Source organism: Plectrocnemia conspersa, unplaced genomic scaffold (genome assembly GCF_051122295.1).
Source record: "Plectrocnemia conspersa isolate PC_06_02 unplaced genomic scaffold, ASM5112229v1 ptg000011l, whole genome shotgun sequence".
NCBI classification, from domain to species: Eukaryota; Metazoa; Arthropoda; class Insecta; order Trichoptera; family Polycentropodidae; genus Plectrocnemia; species Plectrocnemia conspersa.
The window spans coordinates 14843170-14859434 of NW_028277175.1; the positions used below are offsets into that span (position 1 = coordinate 14843170).

Below are 16265 nucleotides of genomic sequence, written 5' to 3' on the forward strand. Positions count from 1 at the left end.
TAGCTGTGCATCGTTATATTTTTCCAATTGAACTTTGCGCTTTTTTGTTTTTGTACAACTATCTTCAAAACGCTTTTTCGGTCTACCAATACTGAAACTTGGTTTCGGTGACTATTCGTGGAACATATAAAACACTAATTCTTAATTTAACCATTTTTCATAGACACTTAAAAATAAGTCTAATCGTACGAAGCCATTTCACACGAATCTTCTCACATTCTTTTTTCAGAAAGGTCTATAAGGGCTTCTCCTGATCTTGTGTAATGAGCAAATCAACAAATCTTGACTTTACAAACATAATAACTTTGTTTAATCTGCCTTTGGAAGGGATAGAACGCCAAAAGTCAAATAATGACTTTCGTGAAATTTGGGCACTTATAATGAAACAAATTAAAAATCTTTAGAATCGCACATAATCGCAAAAAATAATTATGTTCTTAAAAAACTATAATGATGCGAGAATACGTTTAGAGCTTTGTCATGCCTTGACTCAACTTGACTACATACTTTAAGACCATCCAAAGTTAATTTTTTTGTTTTTTTTGTTGTTTTGAAAATGGTATATTTTAAGACAGTATTCCTAAGTATTCACGAATATTTTGGTGGATTAAAATGCAATGATAGATTGATAATTACCTCTAGTTAAAGAATCCATCACTAAAAAGTACTTAAATCACACAAAACACAGTAAACCAAGCACAAACGTCAATGTTCACAGCTGCACTAAGCGGCTAATCGCGGCTACCTAGATCCAAAACGGTAACTTTGCCCATTTTTATTGAAGGGATCGCGACTCAAAAACTGTTTTGGAGTACGTTACCGGTTGTAGGGAACATTCAAGGGTATAGTAATATTAAAAAAAAGCAATATCTGAACATTATAATTTTAGACTTTTGTCCACCTAGATTAGTCAAATCGTATACTGTGCGCCGTGTTGCGTCGCATAATGTTTTTTCGCATTTTGCGCTGCATGATTTTGGGGCTGTTGTTTTTTCTGGGTCACCGGATCAAGGACCAGAAAGGTGTGTACTCGACCCTCGAGACAATGCAGAATAGCAGGTGCTCTTTGGCGCACAACAATGAACCTGTTCGACAAGGAGCTTTGTCGCGCAGTCTCGACGTCCTTGCCCGCGAGATAATACAGTTATGAATATGTGAAGCAAAAAATATTATAATTTCTAATGTAGATCTATGTTGTGAAGTCACCACGGTAAAACTTCACGAAAGTGGTTATATCCAAAATTAAATATAGCAATATTTTTTAAGAATCTCGAATCTCATAAATGTGACCGATTGAGGTTTTATGTTACGGTATTACTTAAGTAGGTTTATTATGTATTTTTAATATTATTTTTTATCACCATTTAACACAGAAATCCATGTAGCACTGAAATTAATCGCGAATAAATATTTATGTAATTGTTATTGAAGTTGGCTAAATTTATTATTTTTCTGCTTATATGTGTTTACGTTTCAATAGGCGTCACCCTCAAAATCAATATTTCAAAGAAAATACAAATACTAAATAAATATGCTTGCTTTTTCATTAAAAGACCAAATGTTTTACATATTTTAAATATACAATTTGCTTTACCGTCTGTTTTTTTATAAAAAACATTATTTTTGAGTAGTTCACTTGGTATTATTAATATAAATTAGATTTTTAATTAGTAAAAAAAAATCTTCCATATTTTAAAGTGGTACGATATTAGTTTTTTTATAGTCAAGTATATTATTAAATAATAACCTTCGACTCTACATTATTTTTTCAAATTATTGTACATATTGTGTGTTTTTATTTTACCCTTTTACGTAATTTATTTTTATGTTTATATTTTTTTAGTTAAACGTGTGTACTCTAAAAAATTTAATTCGTAATATATTATTTATAAAGAAAATTAATTAAGGCATATGACGTTCATACGGTTTTTCTCGAGAATTATTTCTCAAGAAAAATGCAAGATGACATTTTTCATTATATTAAAAACTTAGGTAAAACGAATTAATTTGGTATGGCTATCTCTTCATACAATGCTAAATGTTGATTTTTAAAAATGCAAAATGTTGATTTTTCATTTCTCAAAAATTCTCATAAAATATTTTTTTATACGAATATTTTAAAATGGTTTATGGCCGCTGCAATTCTAAAATAAAAAAAATGGCTGAAATATGGTTGGCAGGTATTGAGATAAATTCTTATTCTTGGTCTTCAGTACTGACCATCCATGAAACTGAGCGCTCAAATTTTAAATACGGCTTTAATAAATTGAAGATGTCACTGTTCTACTGGGCCTGATTTGATTCCTGTTTTAATTTTGAAGGGTTGCGAAGTCAGTCTTGCTGCTCCTTTAAAACGTATTTATGATCCAATTCTCAAGACGTCATCATATCCTGATCTATGAAAATGCACAAAAGTCACCCCTATTCATAAAAAGAGTGACATTTTGTTTATAAAGAACTATAGACCAGTCGCAGTGTTGTCTGCTCTTGTTAAATTGTTTGAAATACTTATCAATAGATATGTCTTTAATCACATTCGGAAAGTTTTGTTGGACTAATAGTATGGGTTTCGTCCCGCCTGTTCCACTGTTACTAAATTTCTGTCTCACGAAATCGGTAACAATTCAAATAGACGCCTATGCAGATTTTAAGAAGGCCTTCGACAAGGTTTGTCATGGGTTATTATTAAAAAAATGGTCGAACCTCAGCTGCTCGACTGTATCATTTTCTCGATCCCGTTCGCCATCAGTTTATTCCTACAATCTCGGTGGGAACATTTTGGCTAGAGAAACTTCCACTAAAGATCTCGGAAACACTTTGAGAGCAAGTGGAGGTTCTTTACACATACATGACGTCTGTGGTAAATCTTCTGAGATGCTTGGCTTTGTTATGCGGAACGCCTTTCACATTGACGATCCGTCAGTTATTCGCGTCCTCTATGACTATTCTTGAATCTGAATTTATAATTTGGAATCCCTGAATAACCAAATTCTCCCTTTTAGTCGAAAATATTAAAAAAAGGTTTTTATGATACATTTATAAAATAATATTTCACAATCGCGTCCTCTTTTGATGGCCGTTGGGGCTAGGACGTCCGCACTTGGACGTTCTTAATACGGTGGCATTGCACATTGACATGTTTAATGCCAGCTACGAGGAGCTGGTCCGCTTCTTATAATTTAATTTTAATATTTTTTTATTTTTTTCTTTATGAATATTTGCTTCTTTATATGTATTATTTTTTGTGTATTGAAATAATACTATTATTGTTTTCGACCATCGTGATTTGGGGTAACCTATTAGGTTACGATGGTATTCGACTCAATTAAATGGCCGCCTCTGAAACTTTTTCAGCAATCGATCCTTTCGTTGTAATTTATGACGACTTCTTCATATATCATAGCTAAAGCCCGATGATGCCGTCTGCTCACAAATTGCTCATCAAACAGTCACTTTTTGGGCATTTAATGGTCTCGTGAATCACATGAGAATTTTGCTTATTACCATACACAGAGGGATGGAAATGTACGTTATCAGAAAAAAATTTTTTTTTTTGAAAAATCATTTGTTGTTCACCAAATCTGCGTAAATTCTTCGCTAATATGTATCGAATATTAATTATTATGGGTTAAATGTTATTAATATTTATATAGAACAAAACGAGCGTGCAATAGTCGCTGCTGCTAGGAAACGATGTGTCGTGTTTGTGTTTTCGTGTCGCGAACCAACAAACATGATAACAATCGTATTTCAATGCTGATGAATTACTACCTATAAAAAAGAAGTTCAAACAGAAACGATAATTTATTAGATAATAATATATATTTTTCGGTGATATTTATTATCAAAATAGAGCAGAACTTTCATCCCTTCGCAAAATACATTTTCATCTAGTTGATGGTTTTTACTAACTTAGATACTATAAGCTACTCTTTATTTATTAATTAATGGCAGTGGTCAGATACTTGGATTTTGTATTTAATTTTAACATAATGTTGTAGTGTTTTGCTGGTGGTTTAATAGAAAAACTGTTTTGTTTATTTCAACCATTAGAATAACGCGACTTTTAAATAATTTTAATCTCAAAAGTGAATAATGTAATAACAAGTTTATCTTTATTTTGTTGTTTTGTACAATCGAATTGTTTTCATTATCTGAACATATGCTAGAATCTTCTTTGTTCCTTTCACGTCCGATTCTAAATGTTTACCGCGACTCAAATAATTGCATCGGAGTAATTTTGTGCGATGAGCGCATGCGTGGGCACATACATTTATGTATAAATATTGTAGTTAGATCATCTTTTGATGAATCACAATTCGAACGATGGAAATAACAGGTTTATTACTATGGCGAGACAAATCTTCCATTATTAGAGAGAGTACGCTCATGTGCTACAAATGTGTCGCTATGAATCAAACTCGTCCAAGCCATTTTTTCGGGATGTAAACTAATTTGTGTGCTAAAGGAAAACGACATGAGTCAAATAATGAATATTTTTTAATACAATTTCTTGTCATGTATGTACTTTTTATATCAATATCTTCTATTTTATTATTTAACTGAGGATATGTACATACATATATACATAATATTATACATACTTTGCTATACATATATGTTTGAAGCAACTCTGCATATAATAACTCAAAAATTGATTTTTGACCCATGCCTCAGAAACATTGTTTATCGTATGAATTATTGAATAAATTAATTCACTTGAATAAATTCTAGTCAAACTCGTCCATTCCTAAATATGCATAGTTACCATGAAGCAAGTTTAATATCTAACGACACAGATGTGTATCTTTGCGATTAATTTTCTAACAGAACGCGTACTCGTTCGCGCATTCAGTGCAAAACCATTGTTACTAAAGTATTATATAAAATTTCCTCGATTCATCTTTATGATAATTACACATTTGATTTAACGTGGCTTTTCAGCGATTGTTTTTGTTGAGGAGAATTATCACGTTAGAATTTTATTCAAATTAAAATGGTTGTTTTTTGTATAATATATTTCAGCAAAGAAGTATATAATTTCTGACTTATTGATGTGATTTTTTTTCATTTTAACTACCGATAGTTTTTTAATTTAGAATGCGATGAATACATTTATTTATATACTCCTCGTAGAACTCAAAATGGAAAAGTACTATGCTGTATTTTATACCTAATTTTCCATGTGAAGATTTGTTATATACAGTATTAAGATATTTTAAGATTTAAAGCAATGGTAAATAGTTAATTTAGAATATGCATTGATTGAATTCTTGCGTTCCTATTAAAGCCTTATTAAGGGTTCTTTATGCTATGCCAATTTTCTCAGTTTATTGCAGTTATTCAGTGGTAAAAATGCACTTAGTTTCGCAATATTTTCCGCGATTCTATTTCCGTTGCGACACAAAGGCGCAAAATTATCGTCGTGTTTAAACCGTTTTGTCGTCGGACACAAATTGAATTTGCGTTCCAAAGCAACCGACGTCGACCATAAATTAAGAGTGAGCTGGAAAATCGCGTAAAAGACACGACTCGTGTCTACAAACTATTTGTTTTTGTGTATTATTAAAAGAAATATATATAAAATTCATCATATAATAGGAGAAAAAATAAATACATCAGGAAAAGATTGTGAATTCAATACCTCAGTTTAATAAATTAGTACAATATAATAAAGTATATTTGGAGAATTTAAATCTGTATCTTTAGAAAAAATTCATAACATAATTTTTACATTAAAAAAAGGAACCAGTACTGATGAATTGGATGTAAATATAATTAAAGGAACATGTGAAATAGTAAAAAGGAAACGTTGCCTTGTACGGAAAAGATGTTAGAAGAAGTAGTAATTAAACAATTAATAGATTTTATTATTTCTCAAAACATTCTGTATGAACAACAATCGGAATTCAGAGAAATACATAAATGTTTGTTTGTTGCCCAAGGATAGCAAAATCATTAGAGCAGTTTTCTTGGATTTCAAGAAAGCTTTCGAAACAATAGACAGAAGTATAATGGCAAAGAAATTATAGGTTTCACTGAAATAGTTTTAAAATGATTTAATAATTATTTAAAAAAGAGAAAGCAAAAAGTTAAAATAAATTATAATATTTCATGGTGTACCACAGGGGTTCATATTTGGACCACTGTTGTTTATAATATGTATTAATGATATAATTAATAATATAGTCATATAAAAGTATTTTAGAGATTGGGACTTCGTTTTAGGAATGCTACGTTATAGGGGACTAGGCACCCATACAAAATTTTAGGTTAGGTTCTTTCAACTGTATTTTGTGAATTTAATGAAATCTGCAAATCAAACATTTTTTCCCATTTTTAATGTATTAAATGACCTTATATTTAGTTTGTAAAAAAGAGTATGTGCTCTATGTTCGTATTGCGACACGCGCGCGAAGAATGTCCTTGATTTTCCGATTGCCAGGCAGGGCCGGCCCGAAGGGCATATAGTACAGGCGATAGCCAGGGGCGCTAGATCTTGTGGGGCGCCGTGATACCAAATAAAAGCGCAATATTCACTTAAAATAATCACACAATATTGTTAATAAATATAATCTGATATTATTTGCCGCGTTGATGCGCTGACGAGATAGTGTTCGCGATTTGATTTGTTTTATTAGGCTACTCGTATCTTGATCTCTTTGCTGACATCATTTATTGCTGTTAACACCTTTTTGTATAACCTTCTGAATCTGTCGTTATTTTGTGGCGTGTTGGATCAACAGGTCTTCCAGATTAATCAAATCTGAAAGACCATGTTTGAAGGGTGCATGCTATTTATATGATCGTAAGTAGACGAACATTCTTTGTAGTCCGCTGACATCATTTCGTATCATCGCGGTTTGCGGCCTTTTTCCTTGTTCGGGAGTAAATTTACTCTTTGCTCTCAATTGAATGTTATCCATAATTCCGATGATGACGTGTTTATTTGCTGATTATCGACAACGTTTAATCTAATTGCAGTTTTAAAATACATCTTTAGTTTAGACATGGGTTCGTCTTAATTCTGCGAATTTGTCCATCGTATTACTGACCCTATTGTTTAAAACGTCAAACCAATTTTGATGACTTCTCGCATTGAAGTAACTGATTTAAAAAATATATATTTGTTTCTTTATCGTGATTTTTCCATAATAAACAACTTGTTGATTATCATGACACGTATTGCACTATTTTATAACAAAGTCTTGCATTATAATGTCAAATACTTGAATATACAATTCACGTTTTATGCATACGTTTTTAATTTATGATAGGACTGTCATGCCGTAGTAATTAATAGAGCATGCCCAAATTTATATATAAAATAATGACTTAACCGATAATTCGATATTGTACGAGCACGCATACATTAACAAATTAAATAAACGACAAAGTCGCTAGTCGCTCCCCCCGATGAATGACCATGCTTCGTATCACGCAAGTGCTCGTCGATACTATAATTACGTAACGGTTCATTAATGGCGTATTGACCTCTAACGTCACCTGGTTGACATACACATAAAGTTTATTAACATGCAAACGATGACATGTACTCGTCGGCTGATGATAGCATGTCAGTTTGCGAATTGCGAGAAATTTGGTTCCTAATTGACCTCTCCCTGATTGTCGGCGTTTTTGGTGCTTTTCGGTGAGTGGGCGACCCACGCACATTTACGGATGACGTCTAGTGTCAAGTATGTGGAATTTTGACACTTTCAGGCGACTCTTTCCGATTATTTGGACGCCCGCATTGTCGACTTATCTTGTCTCGTTGGCGTTGGGCGATTATTGAGTTGTCGAATGAAATAACGGTTTAAACAGTTGCTTGCTTTACGTTCCGAATTTTTGGTAAAGCAAGGTTTAAATTTGTAAAGATGAATAATGATCCAAGTCAGCGACATGACTAGCTTTTTACGTGTCTTGTGAATTTTTTTATTTTTTACCCGTTTATTTTTTTGTAAAATTAATATTATGTAATAACAATATTGTTATACATATTTTTTATGCGCACAAAAATTTGAATGAAATTATATTTTAATATGCTAAAGCTTCTCTCACACGTAGCAGTAGAAAATAAATATTCGGAGATAATATTGATTCATAACTTTTATTGGGCCACATTTATCGCTGGAGACATGGATTTTAAAAGGATGGATCATGAATATTTCAGCTGATCAAAAATACAGAATTTCTTTTGAAATTCAATTTCAAAGTTAGACTGGGTAAGTTCTGATGACATTGCCCTCGTTTTATTTGCAACGACATATTTTCTGAATCAAGATTCAGTTATCCTTGCGGTTCTCCTTCTTAAATTCTATTCGGGATATGTTATTAAATATATTTGTTAAAGACAAGGAGGGGGAATTGATTGGACAAACAACTTGTAAATGAGTAGACTTTGTATTGGCTCTTATTTCACTCTCTCACGAGTGCAAGTCTCTTTATTTCCTTCCTTTATACAGGCTTGGCCATAATAATAGGGCACCCCAATAAATGTGCTATATCCTAAAAAATATAAATAAAAAACTTATCAAGATTGTTTAAAGAGTTTATTTTAAGCTTATTTTTAATATTTAGTAGGCCTACCCTCACACTGTCTACTAATGACTTGCAGGTGGACGGAGACAATTTTCTTTATTCCATCTGTAATTTTTCTCGCAGCTCAATTTTAGATTTGCAATTGTGTTGGAAACCTTTTCTTTTAATTTTGCCAATAAATGCTGTATAGTATTTAGATCCAGTGACTATGTAGGCCACTCTAAAAGCGCCAAATCCCTGAGTTTTAACTAAGTATGGTACGGATTGTTTTCTTGCTGGAATCGAATGGTAGCGCGGTTTGTGCTTGGAAATATTTTCTGGTAAGCATCCATTAAAGTGGATTCTAACATTGAAATATAAATGTCACTATTCATATTAACCTCGGAAGTGTACAGGTCTCCTACCCCTGCGGCTGCCATGCAACCCCAGACCATACCGCTTCCGCCACAATATTTTACTTTAGGTACTACGCAATCAATCATAAGTACAGTCTAAATAATAATGAATTATTTCAAAAATACATAAGATATTTACGACAATATATTGTGACACAGACTATTTTATCAAGACACGCTGCATCGGCCAAGCAACCTTAGGCAGAGGTTGTATATTAAAAAAAATATTGTCTCTTCTTGAACCTTTATCTAATGTTTTAAATGAAAAATATCAAAACAGCTGTAAAGATATTTAAAAAAACAGTCTTCGTCTTTTTATATTTTATTAACTCTTTTCTCCCAATATTTATGAAATAAATCCGCATTTTACCGAAATATATGATTGAAAAAATATAATATCTATAAAAGCAAAAAATATCAACTGTAAATTTGATATTTTTAAATACTCTCTTAAAAAATAACTCGCAGAATAATTGACATTCAAAGTCATCCCTTTTTTGCAGGTTTTCATAATAATATTCTCTTGTGTCTGCTTCAAGTTTTCGTACATACGAATTTAAGAAAATCTGTTTAGTCAACTGACAAACTTTAAATACGTAGTTATTTTATTGTATGGCAATTAAATTTTATTTAAATTAATATTATTTTTGGACGTTGATTCATGTTAATTAAATTTTGTTGTAATTAATAAATTAATTTGCTTAAAAGAATTAATTATATTGCGAGAAAGATAATGGACGTATTTAATAAAAGCTAATTAAAATCGCTGTCAAATCCGAAAATAACTATAAATCAAAATAAATTCTATTGGGCCGTATTCTTAAAAGAAAGAAAGACAGCTCGTAAATTAAACTGAAACTTTTGATAGTCTACTAACGAGCTTAACATTTCCATTGAAAGCGACTTGATAGTTTTATATTTTAAGATAAATTATGTTTTGAATAAAGCTTCTAAGTTAATTATTGATTAAACCATATACTGCTAACAAAGTTAGAGTTTCGAACCATCTATATGATCACACAATAATCCACGAGTATATCTTCAGTTATATCATTAATAATTAACGACAAACTGAAGCGCTTTAATATTAAATAATAATTAATATCAAACTTTAAGTTACGTCAGTGGGCGTAATTATAATATGTTTTAGGGATGCGCAATATAGCCGACGTATTTTTTTTAATTATTGTTTTATGTGCGCGTACATTTCTCCCCATCTCATCCTTTTCCAATTTTCTCCATATTCCCTACGGTCCTGGACCACTTTTGCGTGTCCTCATTTCGTAATTTTGAGATTATGTAATATGTTATTTAGCTTTCCAGTCGGTTTTGCAAAACATGAGCGCGCTTAATTTTTACTTCAAACGTGGTCGTTTAATTGTTACGCATTACACAATTAATTTTGTTGAACTTGTTTTTGTATTTTTACAGAGGCTAAACGGCGAAGATAATACGACGATGGCCAAGTCCGTTAAGACTGCAAAACACCAACCGAAAAACAAGGAAAGCGGTAAGGTTATTTATATATTTAAATATTTGACAATATGTAGTTAAAATGTTAATCGCGGGTGTAAAAACACGCCGACATTAAAAGTTTAAAACATGCGGATAACTATTATATAATAATTTTTTCGTTTACTGTTTGTTTAAAAATATAAATTAAATTATATTTTTTGTAATATTATGCGATTTATATATAGCATACATATTTGGTTTTCTGCGTTTTTTAGTTCTCTTGGGATTCGGTTAAATAATTAATGGCACAGTCCAGTTTGAACTAATCGCCTCAGCTTTTATTTGAGAAGTTAAACAAGTTAGGGTAAACTTAACAAGAAACCACGTATTGGATTTATTATTTATGTCCATATCAATCTCACAAACCCTTCATTGGTAATCAAATCGAAACTTTCGATTTATCAATAATATATCCATGAAATAAATAAAACGGGGGTCATTTTCTGTTGTGCTTAAGCGAAACAAAATTGTTCCGGAATATTACTTTATCCTTGGCTTGTCCGTGTCCTTGTCCCGGTTAGCAATGTGTGCATATGCTCGTAAATTTGCATTTTGCATTATCAGGTGCATATTCTTAGTGTTCCAGTTTGTAATATAATCAACTCATTTACAGCCCTGACCTTCACTCCTTTCCCTCGCTTTAACTTATTTATTACGCTCGCCTCGTTTACTATCTGAACTATTCAATCCAGCGTAGAAAGTTACCGCATTGAAGACACTAAGAACCTTAATAGTTCATCGTGATGCGATTAAATTAATAACAATAATGTTATCGATGCATTTAGTACGCTGAACATTCAGTTGAAACTTTCATTTATAAAAATAACACAATACAGAAGTATTCATAACTTGGACAACCAAAATTGTAATTGTAATTCTTTGCCGAAACCAAAACGGAACCGAATAATCTGACTGAAGTTGTTTTTGTTGTCATAGATGAAGCACTTTAAAGTAGAAAATTGCACATTACATTTATACCAGTCTCAATCTCATTTCATTAAAAAAAAATCGTGAATCTCAAATAGTTGTAATGCGATATGGTTTTTTTCATGAAAGAATTTATTTGTGCAAGTAATTTTTATTTTATTTTTTCCTCTGCTTTTGTGTAGCGTATGTTTTTAACATCGTTACCAGCTTAATGATTAGGATAATACATTCATCTTCTTTGCTCTAAAATATTTCACGGTTCTATCCATACCATTTTCGACACTGTAGAGATTTATAGTATTTTTTCACAGGTTCCGGTTCAACCGATTTCTATGCGCCCGCAAAAATCAAGTTTTGAAAATTGTTTGGATAGGTTTGTTATCCCTGTCGGTTGCCTCCTTAGCTTTCGTCCTTGTCTTGTCTTTTCACGTTTACGTCTTTGTATTGTTTTCGATCGTGGAGGAAAATTCTACCAAATGTAGAAAGTGATTTTTTGGATTCTATGTGAGCATAGGATCACATGAACTATATGATTCATGTGATCCAGATTTTTAAATATTGAGTCACGTGGATATTATTTCTAATCTCATTCAACCAAAAATGAAAGAGAATAAGATATGTCATGGCACTGACTTCTGATGACACTTTATTGAAGTGCATCGATTAATGGGAATTTGAATATAACGATATAATAGCTCAAATTATTTGATTTGAAAGAATAAAAATGTATCTTAACGCTAAAAATGAAAATTTTTATATTGAATTGGAAAATTGGGAAAATTGTATTCTTGAAAGACAAACATGTTTTATGTAATATAGCCTAAAGCAGTGATTTCCAAACATTTTAGCTTCTCGGCACCTTTGCTTAATACCAGTTTTTCACAGTTATGTCAAAATTTAACTTATATACTTTGCGAAAAAACAATGCCTTGCATTTGATCGATTTTTTATAGATAGCATAGTTATGTATCTATGCCTTACATTATATAAAGAAATGATGAAATAAGGAATGAAAAACTGTCGAATGGTTTTGAATGAAATTGAAATTGAATGTTTTGTATCTACTAAATTTGACATGCTTTAGAATATTTTTTCTCACAATCCACATAATATTGCTGGTATTTTTTGGCAATTAAGCTTTCACTCTCAATACTCAAGCGCAAGACTGACGATGTAATTAATTCATTTCGGTTCGCTTGTCTAAGTAACGAGTTAGTACTTTAACATGCTAATTGCTCTGAATACTTCTAAGGAGTGCATCTCTGGTGAATTTTAAGTGCACGTGTGTCTCAGTGGCGTTTTAATTTCTCAGGACTCAACATTGCGTATCGTGTAGGACGATAAAGCTTTCACACGTAGGACATATAATTTTAAATGTTTTGTTAAATAAAATATAGCTTTATATTAAATACATTCGATTAAACATTTACTTTTCGACTATCGATTATCTACTTCTTCTGTTCAAAATGAGTTGGTACACGGACTAGCATTTAGTCTACAGCCTTTTCATATACTATTGACAAAGATGTACATATACAACAAATAAATTAAAACATTGGATTTTCAGTAAGACGTATAATATGTACTCTGTCACTCCCATTCCCATGCAGTTGAATTTTTTTATATTTGTTTTAAACAAAATTTCGTAGTGGAAAACAAATATTCGTTTAAGTAAGTAGAATAAAACATTACTTTCACTCGGAATCCGGGACATTTTAGTGGAACAGCACGTTGAATCCAGGACGTCTGTTATCTTAGTGTCATCTTAATGTCCTGGGGAATTTTCTAAATAAAATAATAATAGCCCGTTTTATTACGTCAAACATTCGTTCATATTTGACAGCTGTCACATAAAAACAGCTTAACAGTAATGCCATGCATTTTTTAACATTTATTTACAATCTGTTTATTATATGTATGTAACAATAAGTATTTTTTTTATTATGATATTGGCATACAAAGAAAACATCCCATCGGATGCCTCTCCATAGTTATTTATACAAAATTTAATTTATTTTATACTAGCGAACCAGACAATGCTTCGCTATTGCTAATTATATGTACATATATGAATTATATCAATACAATTAAGTTTAATATCAATTGTGTAGAATTGTCCATTTTTTTCTGTTTCATTGCTGTTTTGTTTTTGATATGTTTTTTTCAGCTTAAGCGCCATCTATATATTGTACAAAAACAATAAAATGTGCAATATAAATTCAATATTAATTTTATTTTAATTAAACATATTGAAATTAAGGAATTATTTACCTTCAAGATCATTGCAATGCTCTGAGATATACGATGTTTCTGGTAATTCCATTTGACGCATATACAAACAAATACACGGGAGCATGCAACGTATAATTGTTCATGAGAAAAACATGGGCTCTCCAAATTCGATGCACATACTTGCAACGATTGTTTATCGTTATTTCCAAAGCCAGTTTAATTGGAAATTGCAATCGTTTAAATAAGAATGGCATATATGTTGGAATCATACGTCTTAATCTTTGTCTTAATCCTCTAATTCCTACTCGACTTGCTTCATTTCGTGCTTCATGTTGTTTTGATGATTCAGTAGCACGAAACTGTGAATTATGTAGTCATTTCGTTGTGCTGTTTCTGCTTCTGTTTCATTTTTTATTTCTTCTCTCATTCTCTTGATTCTATTTGTGTGACGGCCAATACTTGGTCGTTTTAGTGGCATTGTTATGCAAAAACAAGAACAAAACAGCCTAAAATCAATTATCACAATTGAATATCAAAAAATGTATTATTTCATGAAATATTCTTTCAAAATCAGAGCTCAGTTTCGCCCGATTGGCTGAATGGTTCTGTATTTTACTCAATTTATTACTCCATATTTATACATATTTTACACGGGTTTGACCTACGTGACGGCGAAGGTGTATTATGTTATTATACCAGGAATTTGAGATACATTTAAATAATAATTAGAACGGTAGCGACGTTTAAAACTTAATTCATGAGTTTGACCTAATTAAATAACAAAGAAAAATGTTGCGACCAGAGGATATATAGAACGGCGGCGAGCATCTAAAACTTAATTTATGGGTTGTACGTGACAGGATGCGAGTTTTTAATACTAAATTAAGATATATTTAAACAAAGAAAAATACGATGGCGTCGATGTGACATGATATTATGCCGTCAAAGATATCGCGAGCGCGTTTGAGAATGACGTCACTGTAAAAAAACAGCGCTACCTATTGGATTTCATTCAAATTACTCTCTAAACACTCCTGGCACTAATAAGAACAAACTGTGCGATTTTAAGCGAAGTCGATACAGTCGTTTTTGAGTCTATAGGGGGACACACATACGAATATTGCCTTTTATTTATATAGATAATAGTAATTTACTATTTTATAATTATTATTTATTTGTTTTTGTACAACGTCTCTGGTTTATGGATGTAGTGGTGTTAAATCACACGATCTTGGAGGCCAATTCAAAGATCCGTTACGCGAAATTATGCGTTCATTGAATGTTTCCATCAATAAATTGATTTTGGTGCGCGCTGTGTGGCATGTTGCGCCGTCTTGTTGAAACCAAAGCTCTTACACAGTAATGCCATTCAATTGGGAAACGAAAAAGTCTTTTTGTAGATGTAACAGCGTCTCAATAGTGGCTTGTGGATTTTTTTCACTCCAAATGCGTCAAATTTGCTTGTTGACGTAGCTATTCAACCAATAATGAGCCACGTCGCTGAACAAAAAGTATTAAGAGCAATCTCGTTTCCCCATTCACCGAACGTACGACGCACACGATGGTCAAGCGGCTTCAATTATTGCACCAGCTAGATCTTATAAGCTCGTAAAATATTTCCGCAAAATTTTCCATAAAGTGGATGGACACAGCTCCAATTGCTGTACACGATAGCGAATCGACACAATACTACGCTCCACAGCAGAAACAACTTTTTCGGTGCGCACTGTACGACGTCTCTACGGATGCGTATTATCAATTAGAGTATGCGTGGTACAAAAGCGATCCATGTTTATTCGTATTACTTGCTCGGATGGATGTTGATATCGATTGTAAAATGGACGTAGCGTACGCTATGTTTCGTGAACTGAACCACGATTATCGAAATCAATTTGCACAATTTGCAAGCGTTGTTCTGGCGTAAGTCTATTCATGGTAAAATAGCAAACCAAACTGCGCAAAAATAAGCTGTCAGCTTTCAAATTGGCTGTCGCTGGAAAAAGTATTGTTAATTCGAAAAACATACCTCTAGAAAAACACCCTTTATTACAGGGTGGTTTTCCCTTTTTTTATTTGTATTTAGATTGGGTGTGGCTTTCCAAGCTGCTGTTTGTTAAGTGTTCATTGCTTTTCAAGGAAATGTTCAATTCGATATATATAAGGTTTGAGTTTGTTGTTTGCGGATTAAATTCGTTTGTAATTTTACAGTACCAATATTAACCGGGTACATGAAGAATTTAAGGTAAAACAAATGTAAAGTTTCGTTCTGATGGAAAATATATTAGAACATTCCTAAGACCATTAGAGTGTTAAAAAGATAAACGTTGAGAATTATTGTATAGATTGGATATAACATACATATTAAAGGTAGTTTTATTAGCATATAAATAGTGCACGTTTTGACGATTGACATAAGAATTAATGGCTCGATATAAATCCCACTTAGAAAATTTATTCGAATGTGTACTTAAGGCGAGAATAGCACGCGAAAGAGCTTTTTAATCAATGGATATATAACATAACGTTTTACGCGTTTATGTTTGAGTGCATTAAGAGCTTTTATATTACAGAAGGATCATAAACATGAATATGCATAAATATGTTCTACTACATAAAGCTATTGAAATAATCAATAACACATTAGAATAACGAATG

General features: G+C 31.9%; 1 protein-coding gene across 5 annotated transcripts in view; it reads left to right on the plus strand.

The window, feature by feature from the left end:
• Window positions 1-16265, plus strand: part of Svil (Supervillin) — a 261654-nt gene that overhangs the window by 124038 nt on the left and 121351 nt on the right. For all 5 annotated transcript variants that reach the window (XM_088198613.1, XM_088198614.1, XM_088198612.1 and 2 more), the window contains one exon: window positions 10368-10446. In XM_088198613.1, the coding sequence (XP_088054739.1) occupies window positions 10368-10446 (79 nt within the window). The remainder of the gene's footprint in view (window positions 1-10367; window positions 10447-16265) is intronic.